Consider the following 25,181-nt stretch of genomic DNA (forward strand, 5'->3'; position numbering starts at 1 on the left):
CTCCCTGTTATCCACCATTTCTCAGAGTGGTGGCAAGGTAGGACTAGTGAGGGTAGGTTATTGCTTCTTGTTGTCAGCCATTTCCCGGTCTATTGAATATTATCTGTCCTTCTTATAATGGCACCCGATTATGTAGAAGAACCCCAAGAGAACAGTCTCATCGTAGAACCTTTATTCTGTGGTCTCCTGGGCAGAAACATGGTGACCCGTAACGACAGGATTTCGGCCCTCTCCATCCCTGGTCCGGTTTATGCCCCCATGCCAGGCAGTCTCCCATAACTTGTAGAAGAGAAGGAAATGTAGGCTCCAGAGTCTACAGGGACAAGCACAGAATATCGGAGGGCAGGGCACACATCATGCTTGACAACTCTTCCAAAATGTCCAGAAGACTACCAGAGTAAGAGAAGACCTCCCGGACTCCCAGAAGAGATAGTCACGTGCCCACAGGGTCGTGGGGGTCACTCGTCACCGGGCCGATGTCGATTTGGGTTGTCACGGCGGCCAGGCCTGGTTCCGTGACCCCGGTGGTGTCAATAAACGGGGAATGATGAGGATAGGGGTTGTAGTTATTCGTGACACCACCTGTGGTGTGCGGGAGGTCTTCTCTGGGGCGATGATAACGCTGCCCGGATGGTACAGCTCTCCACAGGCGGAGCTCAGGCCCCAGGGAGGATGTTGGGAGTAGTAGTCCACTCTCTTAAAGGAGCGCAGAGTTGGAGGCGGTAAAGAAAGGGAGCGACACTGGTTGCAATCAAAGTTCTTTACTCACTGATATGTCGCTGCCTTTGGACCGCCGATCCCTGCTGTCATGGTCTCCAGCCAATCCCGGATAGATCGGAGGTCAGAACCGGTGGGTTTGAGTCCTTCTGCGAGTCCTTCCTCCCTGCGCTGTGTTGTGTGAGTCCCGGCGGCTTGAAGCTACGCTAGGACCCGAGTCTTTGGATTTGACTCCGTTCCTGTCCCGTATGGCAGGCAGCGCGAGTCCGTCACTGGTGCCGCTAATGTGTTACGACTCCCGGCTCTATATGCCGCTGTGCCCCGGGCACTTAATGTGGGCCAGAAGACTTGCAATCCTCTGCCCAGCGGATTCTGCTGGCGGGAAATACAGTGCCCACCAGCCTAGGGTCCGAACCCTGTTCTCTGTGCGCCTGTTCCTGAGGGAGCGATAACATAGCTCTCTCCCCAGCGACCGTGCCCTCCACGTCTCACTTGTTCCCTGTCTGACCACTGACTGCGTGGCTGCTTGTGTATGTCGCGTTACTCCCCGTGTGAAGCTCCTCCCCCTCGGGTTCCTGAACTAGTGAGCAGAGGGTCCACTACATTAGTGATGGCCACCCAACAATGTCTCTACCCCAGCCCATTCCCTGTGAGAGGGCAACTAAACTGTGTTTTGGTGGATTGCGGTGGGTTTACCGGCGATGACCTCCTTTGTATCTGAGATGAGGTGCAGTACTCTGTGGTGCCTGAAGCCGCAGGGGTGCCACAATAGCAAGTGTCTACGATACCTCCCAGAAGGCCGCGATCATTGAAAGTTTTGTGCATGATAATAGGAGCCTCATCATTGGAGTCCATACACTCGCTCTCCTGGTTGAACACCTGCCGTGGATGGTGGGACCACCAGCTATAAAAGTTAGTGAGGTAGGTCTACACGCTGAAAAGACACTGAGGAGCCCATGGAAGGAGTGTGGATTATTTCCTCACCTTGTATAGTTGTGTATACACAACATTGCGGAGGTATTAGAGATATGGCAGCTGCTGCAGAGACTGGGCCATAAGGCCAGATCCAGAGTTGAGGAAGGAGTAAAGTTGACGTCTCGGTGCTGCTGCAGATTCATATGAAGAAGCCAGGACACATGGATCTTCGCGAGTTCAGCAAAGACACCGGAAGAAGCTTCTTCCGGTGTTGGTGCTGTTAAGTTGTAGAGACCAGAACTCCTGAAGATCCATGTGTCCTGGCCTCTTCATGTGATTCTACAGAAGCACCAAGATTTCAAATTTCAGGCTAGGTCCAGGCCTGGCTCTCTTGCCATTGAAAGCAATCATCTTCGTGGACATCCATGAATGAGAATCGACCACCCCAGATCTCAAGAACAGGGGTATCTGGTCCTCCAACCTCACCTCAACTATGGCGAGTCAACAGCAGTCACCCCTCCTATTCAATATAATGGAAAGTGAGTGAGCGTGCTCCTCTCATATAGAAACCCACTACACCATTCATAACTAGAATCGGTACGTAATTCTGTGATGGAACGTTGATTCAGGCAATTCGTCTGAGGGCTTATTGTAGATTAGGAATTACTTTTACCCCTAATTTGGGGCAATCAGCAAGGAGTATTTGCCTCCTCTGAATCAACATGTTAGGTTATAGGTTGAACTCGGACTTATACTTGGACCTTCAACCTTAAATACGAAACTATGCCATTAGTGACCATAGGAGAAGCCATCAAGCAACTCAATATACAATATCTGATAACCACAGCGTGTTGGATGGTCTAATCACCTCTTCTGGAGCCTATGAAGTCTACATAGATCAAAGTAATATTAAAGTTATGAACTTGTCCATCATCCTTCACATCTTCATCCTTTCCTAGAAGAATCCAACTATTGGTCACCTCTCAAGGTAGATCCAACATGTGGTTTTCCACATACAGTTCTTGGGTAAGGTTGTAGACCTTCACAATGGCGTTTACAGTGGTCAGGAGAACTACTCTCGCTTCTTTATAGTCCTGCACACAGACCACCTTGTACATTTCCTCTATAGGAGGCAGAGCTAGGAAGGCCACCTCAGCCACCTGCCGGATGAACCAGCTGTGATAGTGGGCCAGGGTCTTGTGATAGGCCTCGGCACACATCTCAGATGTTTTGTCTTCACCAGGATTGGTGCCGATATTGTAAAGGAAAACCTCCAACCACTTCAGTGCTCGGTGCATACGCAACAGCGTCCGACAACCAGAAGGGACCCTGTTGGGTGGAAGTTCTTCGAAATTAACCACTCCGTTCTCCAGCTCATATTTCATCATCGACCTGACAGTCCTGTAGCTTCTCCCGTTTTCCCCATCTAAGTAGTTTTGAAGAATATTGATTTTGGTGACGGTTTCATGTGATATGAAGGTGAAGACGGTCCCCATAGAGTCCATGAACCTGAAGGAGAGAGAAGTGTCAGATTATTCCTTATATAGGAGGTGTAGGAGACTGACAGCTCCTTCTATCTATATAGCTCTGCAGGAGGAGGAGACTCATAGGTCCTTCTATCTATATAGCTCTGCAGGAGGAGGAGACTCATAGGTCCTTCTATCTATATAGCTCTGCAGGAGGAGGAGACTCATAGGTCCTTCTATCTATATAGCTCTGCAGGAGGAGGAGACTCATAGGTCCTTCTATCTATATAGCTCTGCAGGAGGAGGAGACTCCCAGCTCCTTCTATCTATATAGCTCTGCAGGAGGAGGAGACTCACAGCTCCTTCTATCTATATAGCTCTGCAGGAGGAGGAGACTCATAGGTCCTTCTATCTATATAGCCCTGCAGGAGGAGGAGACTCACAGCTCCTTCTATCTATATAGCTCTGCAGGAGGAGGAGACTCATAGGTCCTTCTATCTATATAGCCCTGCAGGAGGAGGAGACTCATAGGTCCTTCTATCTATATAGCTCTGCAGGAGGAGGAGACTCATAGGTCCTTCTATCTATATAGCTCTGCAGGAGGAGGAGACTCACAGCTCCTTCTATCTATATAGCTCTGCAGGAGGAGGAGACTCACAGCTCCTTCTATCTATATAGCTCTGCAGGAGGAGGAGACTCACAGCTCCTTCTATCTATATAGCTCTGCAGGAGGAGGAGACTCATAGGTCCTTCTATCTATATAGCTCTGCAGGAGGAGGAGACTCACAGCTCCTTCTATCTATATAGCTCTGCAGGAGGAGGAGACTCATAGGTCCTTCTATCTATATAGCCCTGCAGGAGGAGGAGACTCATAGGTCCTTCTATCTATATAGCTCTGCAGGAGGAGGAGACTCATAGGTCCTTCTATCTATATAGCTCTGCAGGAGGAAGAGACTCACAGCTCCTTCTATCTATATAGCTCTTCAGGAGGAGGAGACTCATAGCTCCTTCTATCTATATAGCTCTGCAGGAGGAGGAGACTCACAGCTCCTTCTATCTATATAGCTCTGCAGGAGGAGGAGACTCACAGCTCCTTCTATCTATATAGCTCTGCAGGAGGAGGAGACTCATAGCTCCTTCTATCTATATAGCTCTGCAGGAGGAGGAGACTCACAGCTCCTTCTATCTATATAGCTCTGCAGGAGGAGGAGACTCATAGCTCCTTCTATCTATATAGCTCTGCAGGAGGAGGAGACTCACAGCTCCTTCTATCTATATAGCTCTGCAGAAGGAGGAGACTCATAGCTCCTTCTATCTATATAGCTCTGCAGGAGGAGGAGACTCACAGCTCCTTCTATCTATATAGCCCTGCAGGAGGAGACTCACAGCTCCTTCTATCTATTTAGCCCTACAGGAGGAGGAGACTCATAGGTCCTTCTATCTATATAGCTCTGCAGGAGGAGGAGACTCACAGCTCCTTCTATCTATAAAGCTCTGCAGGAGGAGGAGACTCACAGCTCTTTCTATCTATATATCCTCTGCAGGAGGAGGAGACTCATAGGTCCTTCTATCTATATAGCTCTGCAGGAGGAGGAGACTCACAGCTCCTTCTATCTATATAGCCCTGCAGGAGGAGGAGACTCACAGCTTATTCTATCTCTATAGCTCTGCAGGAGGAGGAGACTCACAGCTCCTTCTATCTATATAGCTCTGCAGGAGGAGGAGACTCACAGCTCCTTCTATCTATATAGCTCTGCAGGAGGAGGAGACTCACAGCTCCTATCTATATAGCTCTGCAGGAGGAGGAGACTCACAGCTCCTTCTATCTATATAGCTCTGCAGGAGGAGGAGACTCACAGCTCCTTCTATCTATATAGCTCTGCAGGAGGAGGAGACTCATAGGTCCTTCTATCTATATAGCTCTGCAGGAGGAGGAGACTCACAGCTCCTTCTATCTATATAGCTCTGCAGGAGGAGCAGACTCACAGCTTCTTCTATCTATATAGCCCTGCAGGAGGAGGAGACTCACAGCTCCTTCTATCTATATAGCTCTGCAGGAGGAGGAGACTCACAGCTCCTTCTATCTATATAGCCCTGCAGGAGGAGGAGACTCACAGCTCCTATCTATATAGCTCTGCAGGAGGAGGAGACTCATAGGTCCTTCTATCTATATAGCCCTGCAGGAGGAGGAGACTCACAGCTTCTTCTATCTCTATAGCCCTGCAGGAGGAGGAGACTCACAGCTCCTTCTATCTATATAGCTCTGCAGGAGGAGGAGACTCATAGCTCCTTCTATCTATATAGCTCTGCAGGAGGAGGAGACTCACAGCTCCTTCTATCTATATAGCTCTGCAGGAGGAGGAGACTCATAGCTCCTTCTATCTATATAGCTCTGCAGGAGGAGGAGACTCACAGCTCCTATCTATATAGCTCTGCAGGAGGAGGAGACTCACAGCTTCTTCTATCTATATAGCCCTGCAGGAGGAGGAGACTCACAGCTCCTTCTATCTATATAGCTTTGCAGGAGGAAGAGACTCACAGCTCCTTCTATCTATATAGCTCTGCAGGAGGAGGAGACTCATAGCTCCTTCTATCTATATAGCCCTGCAGGAGGAGGAGACTCACAGCTCCTTCTATCTATATAGCTCTGCAGGAGGAGGAGACTCACAGCTCCTTCTATCTATATAGCTCTGCAGGAGGAGGAGACTCATAGCTCCTTCTATCTATATAGCTCTGCAGGAGGAGGAGACTCACAGCTCCTTCTATTTATATAGCTCTGCAGGAGGAGGAGACTCACAGCTCCTTCTATCTATATAGCTCTGCAGGAGGAGGAGACTCATAGGTCCTTCTATCTATATAGCTCTGCAGGAGGAGGAGACTCATAGCTCCTTCTATCTATATAGCTCTGCAGGAGGAGGAGACTCACAGCTCCTTCTATTTATATAGCTCTGCAGGAGGAGGAGACTCACAGCTCCTTCTATCTATATAGCTCTGCAGGAGGAGGAGACTCATAGGTCCTTCTATCTATATAGCTCTGCAGGAGGAGGAGACTCACAGCTCCTTCTATCTATATAGCCCTGCAGGAGGAGACTCACAGCTCCTTCTATCTATTTAGCCCTACAGGAGGAGGAGACTCATAGGTCCTTCTATCTATATAGCTCTGCAGGAGGAGGAGACTCACAGCTCCTTCTATCTATAAAGCTCTGCAGGAGGAGGAGACTCACAGCTCCTTCTATCTATATAGCTCTGCAGGAGGAGGAGACTCATAGGTCCTTCTATCTATATAGCTCTGCAGGAGGAGGAGACTCACAGCTCCTATCTATATAGCTCTGCAGGAGGAGGAGACTCACAGCTCCTTCTATCTATATAGCTCTGCAGGAGGAGGAGACTCACAGCTCCTTCTATCTATATAGCTCTGCAGGAGGAGGAGACTCACAGCTCCTTCTATCTATATAGCTCTGCAGGAGGAGGAGACTCACAGCTCCTTCTATCTATATAGCTCTGCAGGAGGAGGAGACTCACAGCTCCTATCTATATAGCTCTGCAGGAGGAGGAGACTCACAGCTCCTTCTATCTATATAGCTCTGCAGGAGGAGGAGACTCACAGCTCCTTCTATCTATATAGCTCTGCAGGAGGAGGAGACTCACAGCTCCTTCTATCTATATAGCTCTGCAGGAGGAGGAGACTCACAGCTCCTATCTATATAGCCCTGCAGGAGGAGGAGACTCATAGGTCCTCCTATCTATCACCGTATAAGAGACTCATAGCTCCTCCTCTCAATATCACCCTGCAGGGGGAGGAGCCTCATAGCTCCTCCTATCTGTATCACCCTGCAGGGGGAGGAGACTCATAGCTCCTATCTGTATCACCCTGCAGGGGGAGGAGCCTCATAGCTCCTCCTATCTGTATCACCCTGCAGGAGGAGGAGACTCATAGCTCCTCCTATCTGTATCACCCTGCAGGGGGCGGAGACTCATAGCTCCTCCTATCTGTATCACCCTGCAGGGGGATGAGACTCATAGACCACTTTTGGACAAGGTTTACATACACCATGGCCCTTTACTGATGGGAATACACATTTGCTTGGTTTGTTTCCTGAAATCTGGGGCTGTTGACAGTGATAGCTTCTTCTGAGTGTGTCAGTGTACCGGAGGAGGGGTACATTAATAACTTCCAGATACAGATGGTGAAATAAATATTGAACACGTCACCAATTTTTTAAGTATGTATATTTATAAAGCTGCTATTGACATGAACGTCTCACCAGATGTCGATAACAATCCATCCAATCCACACAGGCAAAGAAATGAAACCATAGATGTCCATACATTTAGTGATGTGTAATAATGAGAAATGACGCAGGGAAAAAAGTATTGAACACGTCACTGAAATGTATTAAATACTTCAAATAAAAGTCTTTGTTGGTGATGAAGCTGCAGACGCCTCCTGTATGGAGACACTAGTCGCCTGCATTGCTCAGCTGGATTCTGACCCATTCTTCCCCACACACACTCCTCACATCCTGTATGGAGACACTAGTCGCCTGCATTGCTCAGGTGGATTTTGGCCCATTCTTCCGCACACACTCCTCACATCCTGTATGGAGACACTAGTCGCCTGCATTGCTCAGCTGGATTCTGACCCATTCTTCCACACACACTCCTCACATCCTGTATGGAGACACTAGTCGCCTGCATTGCTCAGGTGGATTTTGGCCCATTCTTCTGCACACACTCCTCACATCCTGTATGGAGACACTAGTCACCTGCATTGCTCAGCTGGATTCTGACCCATTCTTCCACACACACTCCTCACATCCTGTATGGAGACACTAGTCGCCTGCATTGCTCAGGTGGATTTTGGCCCATTCTTCCGCACACACTCCTCACATCCTGTATGGAGACACTAGTCGCCTGCATTGCTCAGCTGGATTCTGACCCATTCTTCCACACACACTCCTCACATCCTGTATGGAGACACTAGTCGCCTGCATTGCTCAGGTGGATTTTGGCCCATTCTTCTGCACACACTCCTCACATCCTGTATGGAGACACTAGTCACCTGCATTGCTCAGCTGGATTCTGACCCATTCTTCCACACACACTCCTCACATCCTGTATGGAGACACTAGTCTCCTGCATTGCTCAGGTGGATTTTGGCCCATTCTTCCGCACACACTCCTCACATCCTGTATGGAGACACTAGTCTCCTGCATTGCTCAGCTGGATTCTGACCCATTCTTCCACACACACTCCTCACATCCTGTATGGAGACACTAGTCTCCTGCATTGCTCAGGTGGATTTTGGCCCATTCTTCCGCACACACTCCTCACATCCTGTATGGAGACACTAGTCTCCTGCATTGCTCAGGTGGATTTTGGCCCATTCTTCCACACACACTCCTCACATCCTGTATGGAGACACTAGTCGCCTGCATTGCTCAGGTGGATTTTGGCCCATTCTTCTGCACACACTCCTCACATCCTGTATGGAGACACTAGTCACCTGCATTGCTCAGCTGGATTCTGACCCATTCTTCCACACACACTCCTCACATCCTGTATGGAGACACTAGTCTCCTGCATTGCTCAGGTGGATTTTGGCCCATTCTTCCGCACACACTCCTCACATCCTGTATGGAGACACTAGTCTCCTGCATTGCTCAGCTGGATTCTGACCCATTCTTCCACACACACTCCTCACATCCTGTATGGAGACACTAGTCTCCTGCATTGCTCAGGTGGATTTTGGCCCATTCTTCCGCACACACTCCTCACATCCTGTATGGAGACACTAGTCTCCTGCATTGCTCAGCTGGATTCTGACCCATTCTTCCACACACACTCCTCACATCCTGTATGGAGACACTAGTCTCCTGCATTGCTCAGGTGGATTTTGGCCCATTCTTCCGCACACACTCCTCACATCCTGTATGGAGACACTAGTCTCCTGCATTGCTCAGGTGGATTTTGGCCCATTCTTCCACACACACTCCTCACATCCTGTATGGAGACACTAGTCTCCTGCATTGCTCAGGTGGATTTTGGCCCATTCTTCCGCACACACTCCTCACATCCTGTATGGAGACACTAGTCTCCTGCATTGCTCAGGTGGATTTTGGCCCATTCTTCCGCACACACTCCTCACATCCTGTATGGAGACACTAGTCTCCTGCATTGCTCAGCTGGATTCTGACCCATTCTTCCACACACACTCCTCACATCCTGTATGGAGACACTAGTCTCCTGCATTGCTCAGGTGGATTTTGGCCCATTCTTCCGCACACACTCCTCACATCCTGTATGGAGACACTAGTCTCCTGCATTGCTCAGCTGGATTCTGACCCATTCTTCCACACACACTCCTCACATCCTGTATGGAGACACTAGTCTCCTGCATTGCTCAGGTGGATTTTGGCCCATTCTTCCGCACACACTCCTCACATCCTGTATGGAGACACTAGTCTCCTGCATTGCTCAGGTGGATTTTGGCCCATTCTTCCACACACACTCCTCACATCCTGTATGGAGACACTAGTCGCCTGCATTGCTCAGGTGGATTTTGGCCCATTCTTCTGCACACACTCCTCACATCCTGTATGGAGACACTAGTCACCTGCATTGCTCAGCTGGATTCTGACCCATTCTTCCACACACACTCCTCACATCCTGTATGGAGACACTAGTCTCCTGCATTGCTCAGGTGGATTTTGGCCCATTCTTCCGCACACACTCCTCACATCCTGTATGGAGACACTAGTCTCCTGCATTGCTCAGCTGGATTCTGACCCATTCTTCCACACACACTCCTCACATCCTGTATGGAGACACTAGTCTCCTGCATTGCTCAGGTGGATTTTGGCCCATTCTTCCGCACACACTCCTCACATCCTGTATGGAGACACTAGTCTCCTGCATTGCTCAGGTGGATTTTGGCCCATTCTTCCACACACACTCCTCACATCCTGTATGGAGACACTAGTCGCCTGCATTGCTCAGGTGGATTTTGGCCCATTCTTCTGCACACACTCCTCACATCCTGTATGGAGACACTAGTCGCCTGCATTGCTCAGCTGGATTCTGACCCATTCTTCCACACACACTCCTCACATCCTGTATGGAGACACTAGTCTCCTGCATTGCTCAGGTGGATTTTGGCCCATTCTTCCACACACACTCCTCACATCCTGTATGGAGACACTAGTCGCCTGCATTGCTCAGGTGGATTTTGGCCCATTCTTCTGCACACACTCCTCACATCCTGTATGGAGACACTAGTCGCCTGCATTGCTCAGGTGGATTTTGGCCATTCTTCCACTCACACTCCTCACATCCTGTATGGAGACACTAGTCACCTGCATTGCTCAGGTGGATTTGGCCCATTCTTCCGCACACACTCCTCACATCCTGTATGGAGACACTAGTCACCTGCATTGCTCAGGTGGATTTTGGCCCATTCTTCCGCACACACTCCTCACATCCTGTATGGAGACACTAGTCGCCTGCATTGCTCAGGTGGATTTTGGCCCATTCTTCTGCACACACTCCTCACATCCTGTATGGAGACACTAGTCGCCTGCATTGCTCAGCTGGATTCTGACCCATTCTTCCACACACACTCCTCACATCCTGTATGGAGACACTAGTCGCCTGCACTGCTCTGGTGGATTCTGGCCCATTCTTCCTCACACACTCCTCACATCCTGTAAGGAGACACTAGTCACTTGCATTGCTCAGGTGGATTTTGGCCCATTCTTCCGCACACACTCCTCACATCCTGTATGGAGACACTAGTCGCCTGCATTGCTCAGGTGGGTTTTGGCCATTCTTCCGCACACACTCCTCACATCCTGTATGGAGACACTAGTCACCTGCATTGCTCAGGTGGATTTTGGTCCATTCTTCCGCACACACTCCTCACATCCTGTATGGAGACACTAGTCACCTGCATTGCTCAGGTGGATTTTGGTCCATTCTTCCGCACACACTCCTCACATCCTGTATGGAGACACTAGTCGCCTGCATTGCTCAGGTGGATTTTGGTCCATTCTTCCGCACACACTCCTCACATCCTGTATGGAGACACTAGTCGCCTGCATTGCTCAGGTGGATTCTGACCCATTCTTCCACACACACTCCTCACATCCTGTATGGAGACACTAGTCTCCTGCATTGCTCAGGTGGATTTTGGCCCATTCTTCCACACACACTCCTCACATCCTGTATGGAGACACTAGTCGCCTGCATTGCTCAGGTGGATTTTGGCCCATTCTTCTGCACACACTCCTCACATCCTGTATGGAGACACTAGTCGCCTGCATTGCTCAGGTGGATTTTGGCCATTCTTCCACTCACACTCCTCACATCCTGTATGGAGACACTAGTCACCTGCATTGCTCAGGTGGATTTGGCCCATTCTTCCGCACACACTCCTCACATCCTGTATGGAGACACTAGTCACCTGCATTGCTCAGGTGGATTTTGGCTCATTCTTCCGCACACACTCCTCACATCCTGTATGGAGACACTAGTCGCCTGCATTGCTCTGGTGGATTCTGGCCCATTCTTCCTCACACACTCCTCACATCCTGTAAGGAGACACTAGTCACTTGCATTGCTCAGGTGGATTTTGGCCCATTCTTCCGCACACACTCCTCACATCCTGTATGGAGACACTAGTCGCTTGCATTGCTCAGGTGGATTCTGGCCCATTCTTCCACACACACTCCTCACATCCTGTATGGAGACACTAGTCGCCTGCATTGCTCAGGTGGATTTGGCCCATTCTTCCGCACACACTCCTCACATCCTGTATGGAGACACTAGTCACCTGCATTGCTCAGGTGGATTTTGGCTCATTCTTCCGCACACACTCCTCACATCCTGTATGGAGACACTAGTCGCCTGCATTGCTCTGGTGGATTCTGGCCCATTCTTCCTCACACACTCCTCACATCCTGTAAGGAGACACTAGTCACTTGCATTGCTCAGGTGGATTTTGGCCCATTCTTCCGCACACACTCCTCACATCCTGTATGGAGACACTAGTCGCCTGCATTGCTCAGGTGGATTCTGGCCCATTCTTCCACACACACTCCTCACATCCTGTATGGAGACACTAGTCGCCTGCATTGCTCTGGTGGATTCTGGCCCATTCTTCCTCACACACTCCTCACATCCTGTATGGAGACACTAGTCACCTGCATTGCTCAGGTGGATTTTGGCCCATTCTTCCACACACACGCCTCACATCCTGTATGGAGACACTAGTCGCCTGCATTGCTCAGGTGGATTCTGGCCCATTCTTCCTCACACACTCCTCACATCCTGTATGGAGACACTAGTCGCCTGCATTGCTCAGGTAGATTTTGGTCCGTTCTTCCGCACACACTCCTCACATCCTGTATGGAGACACTAGTTGCCTGCATTGCTCAGGTGGATTTTGGTCCGTTCTTCCGCACACACTCCTCACATCCTGTATGGAGACACTGGTCGCCTGCATTGCTCAGGTGGATTTTGGGCCATTCTTCCGCACACACACTCCTCACATCCTGTATGGAGACACTAGTCACCTGCATTGCTCAGGTGGATTTTGGTCCATTCTTCCGCACACACACTCCACACATCCTGTATGGAGACACTAGTCACCTGCATTGCTCAGGTGGATTTTGGTCCATTCTTCCACACACACTCCTCACATCCTGTATGGAGACACTAGTCGCCTGCATTGCTCAGGTGGGTTTTGGCCATTCTTCCGCACACACTCCTCACATCCTGTATGGAGACACTAGTCACCTGCATTGCTCAGGTGGATTTTGGTCCATTCTTCCGCACACACTCCTCACATCCTGTATGGAGACACTAGTCACCTGCATTGCTCAGGTGGATTTTGGTCCATTCTTCCGCACACACTCCTCACATCCTGTATGGAGACACTAGTCGCCTGCATTGCTCAGGTGGATTTTGGTCCATTCTTCCGCACACACTCCTCACATCCTGTATGGAGACACTAGTCGCCTGCATTGCTCAGGTGGATTTTGGTCCATTCTTCTGCACACACTCCTCACATCCTGTATGGAGACACTAGTCGCCTGCATTGCTCAGGTGGATTTTGGTCCATTCTTCCGCACACATTCCTCACATCCTGTATGGAGACACTAGTCACCTGCATTGCTCAGGTGGATTCTGGCCCATTCTTCCGCACAGACTCCTCACATCCTGTATGGAGACACTAGTCACCTGCATTGCTCAGGTGGGTTTTGGTCCATTCTTCCGCACACACTCCTCACATCCTGTATGGAGACACTAGTCGCCTGCATTGCTCAGGTGGGTTTTGGTCCATTCTTCCGCACACACTCCTCACATCCTGTATGGAGACACTAGTCACCTGCATTGCTCAGGTGGATTTTGGCCCATTCTTCCGCACACACTCCTCACATCCTGTATGGAGACACCAGTCATCTGCATTGCTCAGGTGGATTTTGGCCCATTCTTCCGCACACACTCCTCACATCCTGTATGGAGACACTAGTTGCCTGCATTGCTCAGGTGGATTTTGGTCCAGTCTTCCGCACACACTCCTCACATCCTGTATGGAGACACTAGTCACGTGCATTGCTCAGGTGGATTTTGGCCCATTCTTCCGCACACACTCCTCACATCCTGTATGGAGACACTAGTCACCTGCATTGCTCAGGTGGATTCTGGCCCATTCTTCCGCACACACTCCTCACATCCTGTATGGAGACACTAGTCGCCTGCATTGCTCAGGTGGATTTTGGCCCATTCTTCCGCACACACTCCTCACATCCTGTATGGAGACACTAGTCACCTGCATTGCTCAGGTGGATTCTGGCCCATTCTTCCACACACACTCCTCACATCCTGTATGGAGACACTAGTCGTCTGCATTGCTCAGGTGGATTTTGGCCCATTCTTCCGCACACACTCCTCACATCCTGTATGGAGACACTAGTCACCTGCATTGCTCAGGTGGATTCTGGCCCATTCTTCTGCACACACTCTTCACATCCTGTATGGAGACACTAGTCGCCTGCATTGCTCAGGTGGGATTTTGGCCCATTCTTCCACACACACTCCTCACATCCTGCAGGTCCCGGCTCCTTCTATGAGCTCTGAGCTTTAGTTTCTTCCAGACATTCTCTATTGGGTTCAGCTCTGGTGATCGGCTCGGCCATTCTAGCAGGTTTATTTTCTTTCTTGTAAACCATTTGAGAGTTTCCTTATCATTGTCTTTCTGAAATCTCCACCCTCGTTTCATTTTCCTCATCCTGGCAGCGGATTTTTATCAAGATTGCCTCGGTACATTTGTCCATTCATCCTTCCTTCAGTCATATGAAGTTTGTCAGTGCTGTCTGCTGACAAACAGACCCACACCATGATGTTCCCGCCTCCACACTTCACTGTTGTTGGTGCATTTGGGATAATTTGCCTTTTGGCCTCCAAACCGTGTGCATTATGGCCTCCAAAGAGTTCAATTTTGGTCTCCTCTAACCAGACTATATTCACCCAGTGTTTCACAGACTTGTCTAAATCTTGTTGAGTAAACTGTAAACGCTCTTGAACCTGCTTTTTTTTCAGCAGTGGAGTCCTGCGAGGTGAGTGTGCACACAGGAGCGTGCATACAGAAGCGTGCATGCAGGAGCATGTATGCAGGAGCGTGCATGCAGGAGCGTGCATACAGGAGCGTGCATACAGGAGCGTGCACACAGGAGCGTGCATACAGGAGCGTGCATACAGGAGTGTGCATACAGGAGCGTGCATACAGGCCATGGAGGGGAAGTGCATTACTTATAGTTTTCTTTGAAACAGTTGTACTTGCTGATTCCAGGTCTTTCTGTAGCTCTGCACAGGTGTATTTGGCTCTTCGACAACTCCTACGATAATTATTTTCACTCCTCTGTCTGAAATCTTGCCAGGAACACCTGTTTGTGGCTGGTTTATAGTTAATTATGTTCCTTCCACTTCCAGTTTATGACCCACTGGAGCCTTAGTGTCCTCCTTGGAGCCTGCAGTACTTTACAACAATAAGGTTTGCGAAGGTCTTGAGACAGCTCACTGGTTTTACCCATCATAAGATGTTTCTTGTGTGGAACCTTAATAATGAGACACCTTTTTATAGGCCATCAGTTAAACCAGCTCTTTTTCATTAGGGGGCCAGATTGCTTTCTAATTACTGATAGATTTCATCTATTTTCATGACTTCACATGTCTTTTTGAATCTCTCTTTCTTCATGTGTTTAATACTTTTTCTCTGTGTCATTTATGGACATCACTAAAATTATGGACATCTATGGTTTGATTTCTTTGCCTGTGGGGATTGAATGGGTTGTTACCAACATCTGGTGAGAAATTCATGTCAATAGCAGCTTTAGAAATAGATTTACTTAGAAAATTGGCGTCGTGTTCAATACTTACAGCAGGAGAAGTATCTAAAGGCAGGAGGGTGAAGTGAACTCACTTGATCAGCTCCCTCCATGCTTCTATGTAATGCTCCAGCAGAATCTCTTGGTCGATAGTTGCGCAGGAGTGAAATGATTGCAGCATTTTTCCGATTTGAAAATTCTTCCCTTTGCAATTTTTTAGTGAACTCTCAACCACCTCCAGGTACGTGGCATCATCCTTCAGGGAGCCAGCGCCCCCTGCCTGTCAGGAGAGAACACATAATGAATAATCCATATCACTGTGTCCATGAACATGTATAATTACATACAGGAGATGCCCAGGTTATACCGGCTGTACATGTATAATTATATACAGGAGATACCCAGGTTATACCGGCTGTACATATATAATTATATACAGGAGATGCCCAGGTTATAGCAGCTGTACATATATAATTATATACAGGAGATGCCCAGGTTATACCGGCTGTACATATATAATTATATACAGGGGATGCCCAGGTTATACCGGCTGTACATATATAATTATATACAGGAGATGCCCGGGTTATACCAGCTGTACATATATAATTATATACAGGAGATGCCCAGGTTATACCGGCTGTACATATATAATTATATACAGGAGATGCCCAGGTTATACCGGCTGTACATATATAATTATATACAGGAGATGCCCAGGTTATACCGGCTGTACATATATAATTATATACAGGAGATGCCCAGGTTATACCAGCTGTACATATATAATTATATACAGGAGATGCCCAGGTTATACCAGCTGTGCATATATAATTATATACAGGAGATGCCCAGGTTATACCAGCTGTACATATATAATTATATACAGGAGATGCCCAGGTTATACCGGCTGTACATATATAATTATATACAGGAGATGCCCAGGTTATACCGGCTGTACATATATAATTATATACAGGAGATGCCCAGGTTATACCGGCTGTACATATATAATTATATACAGGAGATGCCCAGGTTATACCGGCTGTACATATATAATTATATACAGGAGATACCCAGGTTATACCAACTGTACATATATAATTATATACAGGAGATGCCCGGGTTATACCAGCTGTACATATATAATTATATACAGGAGATACCCAGGTTATACCAACTGTACATATATAATTATATACAGGAGATGTCCAGGTTATACCGGCTGTGCATATATAATTACTGTATATACAGGAGATGTCCAGGTTATACCGGCTGTACATATATAATTATATACAGGCGATGCCCAGGTTATACCAGCTGTACATATATAATTATATACAGGAGATGCCCAGGTTATACCAGCTGTGCATATATAATTATATACAGGAGATGCCCAGGTTATACCAGCTATACATATATAATTATATACAGGAGATGCCCAGGTTATACCGGCTGTACATATATAATTATATACAGGAGATGCCCAGGTTATACCGGCTGTACATATATAATTATATATAGATAATACCCAGGTTATAGCAGCTGTACATATATAATTATATACAGGAGATACCCAGGTTATACCGGCTGTACATATATAATTATATACAGGAGATGCCCAGGTTATACCAGCTGTACATATATAATTATATACAGGAGATACCCAGGTTATACCGGCTGTACATATATAATTATATACAGGAGATGCCCGGGTTATAACGGCTGTACATATATAATTATATACAGGAGATACCCAGGTTATACCGGCTGTACATATATAATTATATACAGGAGATGCCCAGGTTATACCGGCTGTACATATATAATTATATACAGGAGATGCCCAGGTTATACCGGCTGTACATATATAATTATATACAGGAGATGCCCAGGTTATACCGGCTGTACATATATAATTATATACAGGAGATGCCCAGGTTATACCGGCTGTACATATATAATTATATACAGGAGATGCCCAGGTTATACCAGCTGTACCTATATAATTATATACAGGTGATGCCCGGGTTATACCGGCTGTACATATATAATTATATACAGGAGATGTCCAGGTTATACCAGCTGTACCTATATAATTATATACAGGTGATGCCCGGGTTATACCGGCTGTACATATATAATTATATACAGGAGATGTCCAGGTTATACCAGCTGTGCATATATAATTATATACAGGAGATGCCCAGGTTATACCAGCTGTACATATATAATTATATACAGGAGATACCCAGGTTATACCGGCTGTACATATATAATTATATACAGGAGATGCCCAGGCTATACCGGCTGTACATATATAATTATATACAGAAGATGTCCAGGTTATACCAGCTGTACATATATAATTATATACAGGAGATGTCCAGGTTATACCGGCTGTACATATATAATTATATACAGGAGATGTCCAGGTTATACCGGCTGTACATATATAATTATATACAGGCGATGCCCGGGTTATACCGGCTGTACATATATAATTATATACAGGAGATGCCCAGGTTATACCAGCTGTACATATATAATTATATACAGGAGATGCCCAGGTTATACCAGCTGTACATATATAATTATATACAGGAGATGCCCAGGTTATACCGGCTGTACCTATATAATTATATACAGGTGATGCCCGGGTTATACCGGCTGTACATATATAATTATATACAGGAGATGCCCAGGTTATACCAGCTGTACATATATAATTATATACAGGAGATGCCCAGGTTATACCGGCTGTACATATATAATTATATACAGGAGATGCCCAGGTTATACCAGCTGTACATATATAATTATATACAGGAGATGCCCAGGTTATACCAGCTGTACATATATAATTATATACAGGAGATGCTCATGTTATACCAGCTGTACATATATAATTATATACAGGAGATGCCCAGGTTATACCAGCTGTACATATATAATTATATACAGGAGATGCCCAGGTTATACCGGCTGTACATATATAATTATATACAGGAGATACCCAGGTTATACCGGCTGTACATATATAATTATATACAGGAGATGCCCAGGTTATACCAGCTGTACATATATAATTATATCCAGGAGATGCCCAGGTTATACCGGCTGTACATATATAATTATATACAGGAGATGCTCAGGTTATACCGGCTGTACATATATAATTATATACAGGAGATGCCCAGGTTATACCAGCTGTACATATATAATTATATACAGGAGATGCCCAGGTTATACCAGCTGTACATATATAATTATATACAGGAGATGCCCAGGTTATACCAGCTGTACATATATAATTATATACAGGAGATGCCCAGGTTATACCGGCTGTACATATATAATTATATACAGGAGATGCCCAGGTTATACCAGCTGTACATATATAATTATATACAGGAGATGTCCAGGTTATACCAGCTGTACATATATAATTATATACAGGAGATGCCCAGGTTATACCAGCTGTACATATATAATTATATACAGGAGATGCCCAGGTTATACCGGTTGTACATATATAATTATATACAGGAGATGCCCAGGTTATACCAGCTGTACATATATAATTATATACAGGAGATGCCCAGGTTATACCAGCTGTACATATATAATTATATACAGGAGATGCTCAGGTTATACCAGCTGTACATATATAATTATATACAGGAGATGCCCAGGTTATACCAGCTGTACATATATAATTATATACAGGAGATGCCCAGGTTATACCGGCTGTACATATATAATTATATACAGGAGATACCCAGGTTATACCGGCTGTACATATATAATTATATACAGGAGATGCCCAGGTTATACCGGCTGTACATATATAATTATATCCAGGAGATGCCCAGGTTATACCGGCTGTACATATATAATTATATACAGGAGATGCTCAGGTTATACCGGCTGTACATATATAATTATATACAGGAGATGCCCAGGTTATACCAGCTGTACATATATAATTATATACAGGAGATGCCCAGGTTATACCGGCTGTACATATATAATTATATACAGGAGATGCCCAGGTTATACCAGCTGTACATATATAATTATATACAGGAGATGTCCAGGTTATACCGGCTGTACATATATAATTATATACAGGAGATGCCCAGGTTATACCAGCTGTACATATATAATTATATACAGGATATGCCCAGGTTATACCAACTGTACATATATAATTATATACAGGAGATGCCCGGGTTATACCAGCTGTACATATATAATTATATACAGAAGATGCCCGGGTTATACCAGCTGTACATATATAATTATATACAGGATATGCCCAGGTTATACCGGCTGTACATATATAATTATATACAGGAGATGCCCAGAATATACCAGCTGTACATATATAATTATATACAGGATATGCCCAGGTTATACCGGCTATACATATATAATTATATACAGGAGATGCCCAGGTTACACCAGCTGTACATATATAATTATATACAGGAGATGCCCAGGTTATACCAACTGTACATATATAATTATATACAGGAGATGCCCAGGTTATACCAGCTGTACATATATAATTATATACAGAAGATGCCCAGGTTATACCAGCTGTACATATATAATTATATACAGAAGATGCCCGGGTTATACCAGCTGTACATATATAATGATATACAGAATATGCCCAGGTTATATAAGATGAAAGTGGGCTGGTGCTTGATATTATTGTCTTCGTCTTTTAATTATGGCTACTTCCAGGGAAACACAAGCAGTCCTCACTACATTAGATCTAAAAGGCTTTACAGGCAAGGACATTGCTGCTTGTAAGATTTCCCATAAATCCACATTTTATTGGACCATCAGGAACTTCAAAGAGAAAGGTTCAATTGATGTGAAAAGTGAAGACGGCTTCAGAGCGCCCAAAAAAGTGCAGTATGTCCATGTCCTCTTGTGGAGCAGAAGGGTGAAAGTTTGATTGATCTTCATTTCACTACAGACAGTGGGGCCTCACAATCCTGCTGACTTTTTGAATTTAAGCTACATGATTAGTTCACACCAAGTGCAGAGCTTGCTCAGGAATAGTAGCAGGCAGGTGTCGGTGCATCTGCTCGCACAGTGAAGCCAGTGATTTTAGAGGCTGACCTGGGGTCAAGAAGGACAAAGAAGCAAGTATGTCAAAGAAAGATTTCACAGACAGAGTGACGTGCTACATCAAGTATTGGGATTGTGCTGCAGCGGATGGGGTAAGGTTGTTTTCTCTAATTAAGACTGTTCGAAGAAGAACATGTTAGCTCTACCATGAGTCTAGTGTCAGTCAACCATAAAGCCTCCTGAGACCATTCATGTGTGGGGGCTTCTCACCGATGGAGGGGGCTCACTGACAATTATACCGGAGAACACGGTCATAAATAATGGGATCTAAACCTCTTCCAAGACCAGCATCTCCCATCATCCAGGAAAATATGGTGATGATGCTTATTTCCCCATGATGGAGACCACACCACAGGACAAATGTGAACAGTCTGTACTGTAAATGCCTCAATACTTGGCCGTGGTTCCTTTTGCATGAATTACTCCATCAATGCAGCAATGTGGCATGGAGGCGATCAGCCTGTTGCACTACTGAGGTGTTATGGAAGCCCAGGTGGCTTTGATAGCCGCCTTCAGCTCGTCTGCATTGTTGGCTCTGGTGTTTCTCATAGATTCTCTATGGGGTTTAGGTCAGGCTCGTCTGCATTGTTGATCTGGTGTCTCTCATAGATTCTCTATGGGGTTTAGGTCAGGTGAGTTTGCTGCCAATCAAGCCCAGTGATACTGTGGTTAGTAAACCAGGTATTGGTACTTTTGGCAGTGTGGACAGGGGCCAAGTCCTACTGGAAAATGACATTTCCATCTCTAAAGAGCTTGTCGGCAGAGGGAAGCATGAAGTGCGGTACAATGTCCTGGTAGACGGCTGCGCTGACCTTGGTCTTGATAAAACACAGTGTTTCTACACCAGCAGATGACATGGCTCCCCAAACCATCACTGATTGTGGAGACTTCACACTAGACTTCAGCAGCTTGGATTGTGGTCTCTCCACTCTTCCTCCAGACTCTGGGACCGCGAATTCCAAATGAAATGCAAAACTTACTTTCATCTGAAAACAACACCTTGGACACTGAGAACAGTCCTTTTCATTTTCTCCTTGGCCCAGGTAAGAGGCTTCTGGCGTTGTCTATTGGTCATGAGCGGTGACACAAGGAATGCGACACTTGTAGGCCATCTCCTGGATATATCTGTGTGTGGTGGCTCTTGAAGCACTGACTCCAGCTGCGTCCACTCCTTGTGAATCTTCCCACAAAATGTTTCTTAACAATCCTATCAAGGCTGCGGTTATCCCGGTTGTTTTTGCACCTTTTTCTACCACACTTTTTCCTTCCACTCAACTTTCCATTAATATGCTTGCATACAGCACTCTGTGAACAGCCAGCTTCTTTACTAATGACCTTTTGTGGCTTACCCTCCTTGTGGAGTGTGTCAATGACTGCCTTCTGAACACCTGTCAGCAGTCTTCCCCATGATTGTGTAGCCTACTGAACCAGGCCAGGGGACCATTTTAAATGCTTAGGAAGCCTTTGCAAATGTTTTATGGTAATTATTCTAATTTTCCGAGATAATGACTATTGGGTTTTCATTGGCTGTAAACCATAATCATCAACATTACCAGAAATGGACACGTGAAATAGATCCCTCTGTGTGTAATGACTCTATATAATATATAGGAATAGATCCCTCTGTGTGTAATGACTATATAATATATAGGAATAGATACCTCTGTGTGTAATGACTCTATGTAATATATAGGAATAGATCCCTCTGTGTGTAATGACTCTTTATAATATATAGGAATAGATCCCTCTGTGTGTAATGACTCTATGTAATATATAGGAATAGATCCCGCTGTGTGTAATGACTCTATATAATATATAGGAATAGATCCCTCTGTGTGTAATAATTCTATATAATATATAGGAATAGATCCCTCTGTGTGTAATGACTCTATATAATATATAGGAATAGATCCCTCTGTGTGTAATGACTCTATATAATATATAGGAATAGATCCCTCTGTGTGTAATGACTCTATATAATATATAAGAATAGATTCGTCTGTGTGCAATGACTCTATATAATATATACGAATAGATCCCTCTGTGTGTAATTACTCTATATAATATCAAGGAATAGATCCCTCTGTGTGTAATGACTCTTTATAATATATAGGAATAGATCCTTCTGTGTATAATGACTCTATATAATATATAAGAATAGATCCCTCTGTGTGTAATGACTCTATATAATATATAGCAATAGATCCCTCTGTGTGTAATTACTCTATATAATATATAGGAATAGATCCCTCTGTGTGTAATTACTCTATATAATATAAAGGAATAGGTCCCTCTGTGTGTAATGACTCTATATAATATATAGTAATAGATCCCTCTGTGTGTAATGACTCTATATAATATATAGGAATAGATCCCTCTGTGTGCAATGACTCTATATATTATATACGAATAGATCCCTCTGTGTGTAATTACTCTATATAATATATAGGAATAGATCCCTCTGTGTGTAATTACTCTATATAATATAAAGGAATAGGTCCCTCTGTGTGTAATGACTCTATATAATATATAGTAATAGATCCCTCTGTGTGTAATGACTCTATATAATATATAGGAATAGATCCCTCTGTGTGTAATTACTCTATATAATATAAAGGAATAGGTCCCTCTGTGTGTAATGACTCTATATAATATATAGTAATAGATCCCTCTGTGTGTAATGACTCTATATAATATATAGGAATAGATCCCTCTGTGTGTAATTACTCTATATAATATAAAGGAATAGGTCCCTCTGTGTGTAATGACTCTATATAATATATAGTAATAGATCCCTCTGTGTGTAATGACTCTATATAATATATAGGAATAGATCCCTCTGTGTGTAAGGACTCTATATAATATATAGGAATAGATCCTTCTGTGTGTAATGACTCTATATAATATATAAGAATAGATCCCTCTGTGTGTAATGACTCTATATAATATATAGCAATAGATCCCTCTGTGTGTAACGACTCTATATAATATATAGGATTAGATCCCTCTGTGTGTAATGACTATGTAATATATAGGAATAGATCCCTCTGTGTGTAATGACTCTATGTAATATATAGGAATAGATCTCTCTGTGTGTAATGACTCTATATAATATATAGGAATAGATGCCTCTGTGTGTAATGCCTCTATATAATATATAGGAATAGATCCCTCTGTGTGTAATGACTCTATATAATATATAGGAATAGATCCCTCTGTGTGTAATGACTCTATATAATATATAGGATTAGATCCCTCTGTGTGTAATGACTTTATATAATATATAGGAACATATCCCTCTGTGTGTACTCTATATAATATATAGGAATAGATCCCTCTGTGTGTAATTACTTTATATAATATATAGGAATAGATTCCTCTGTGTGTAATTACTCTATATAATATAAAGGAATAGATCCCTCTGTGTGTAATGACTCTTTATAATATATAGGAATAGATCCCTCTGTGTGTAATGACTCTATGTAATATATAAGAATAGATTCCTCTGTGTGCAATGACTCTATATAATATATAAGAATAGATTCCTCTGTGTGCAATGACTCTATATATTATATACGAATAGATCCCTCTGTGTGTAATTACTCTATATAATATATAGGAATAGATCCCTCTGTGTGTAATTACTTTATATAATATAAAGGAATAGGTCCCTCTGTGTGTAATGACTCTATATAATATATAGTAATAGATCCCTCTGTGTGTAAATACTCTATATAATATATAGGAATAGATCCCTCTGTGTGTAATGACTCTATATAATATATAGCAATAGATCCCTCTGTGTGTAATGACTATGTAATATATAGGAATAGATCCCTCTGTGTTTAATGACTCTATGTAATATATAGGAATAGATCTATCTGTGTGTAATGACTCTATATAATATATAGGAATAGATGCCTCTGTGTGTAATGCCTCTATATAATATATAGGAATAGATCCCTCTGTGTGTAATGACTCTATATAATATAAAGGAATAGATCCCTCTGTGTGTAATGACTATATAATATATAGGAATAGATACCTCTGTGTGTAATGACTCTATGTAATATATAGGAATAGATCCCTCTGTGTGTAATGACTCTATGTAATATATAGGAATAGATCCCTCTGTGTGTAATGACTCTATGTAATATATAGGAATAGATCCCGCTGTGTGTAATGACTCTATATAATATATAGGAATAGATCCCTCTGTGTGTAATGATTCTATATAATATATAGGAATAGATCCCTCTGTGTGTAATGACTCTATAAAATATATACAGTGCCTACAAGTATTATTCAACCCCCTGCAGATTTAGTAGGTTTACACATTCGGAATAACTTGGCATTGTGACATTTGGACTGTAGATCAGCCTGGAAGTGTGAAATGCAGCAAAAAAGAATGTTATTTCTTTTTTTTTTTTTTAAATTGTGAAAAGTTTATTCAGAGGGTCATTTATTATTCAACCCCTCAAACCACCAGAATTCTGTTTGGTTCCCCTAAAGTATTAAGAAGTATTTCAGGCACAAAGAACAATGAGCT

The 25,181-nt window shown here is 44.5% G+C and overlaps 1 protein-coding gene across 2 annotated transcripts in view; it reads right to left on the reverse strand.

Annotated features, from left to right (window-relative positions):
• Nucleotides 1–206: 206 nt before the first annotated feature.
• The window catches only part of GLTPD2 (glycolipid transfer protein domain containing 2), a 30,659-nt gene continuing 5,684 nt past the window's right edge, over nt 207–25,181 (reverse strand). For both annotated transcript variants that reach the window (XM_075343237.1, XM_075343236.1), the window contains exons 3-4: nt 15,580–15,764; nt 207–3,141 (exon numbers count right to left, since the gene is read on the reverse strand). In XM_075343237.1, coding sequence (XP_075199352.1) covers nt 2,616–3,141; nt 15,580–15,764 — 711 coding nt within the window. In that variant the 3' untranslated portion in view covers nt 207–2,615. The remainder of the gene's footprint in view (nt 3,142–15,579; nt 15,765–25,181) is intronic.

The sequence above is a fragment of the Anomaloglossus baeobatrachus genome, chromosome 4 (assembly GCF_048569485.1).
Source record: "Anomaloglossus baeobatrachus isolate aAnoBae1 chromosome 4, aAnoBae1.hap1, whole genome shotgun sequence".
Classification (NCBI taxonomy): domain Eukaryota; kingdom Metazoa; phylum Chordata; class Amphibia; order Anura; family Aromobatidae; genus Anomaloglossus; species Anomaloglossus baeobatrachus.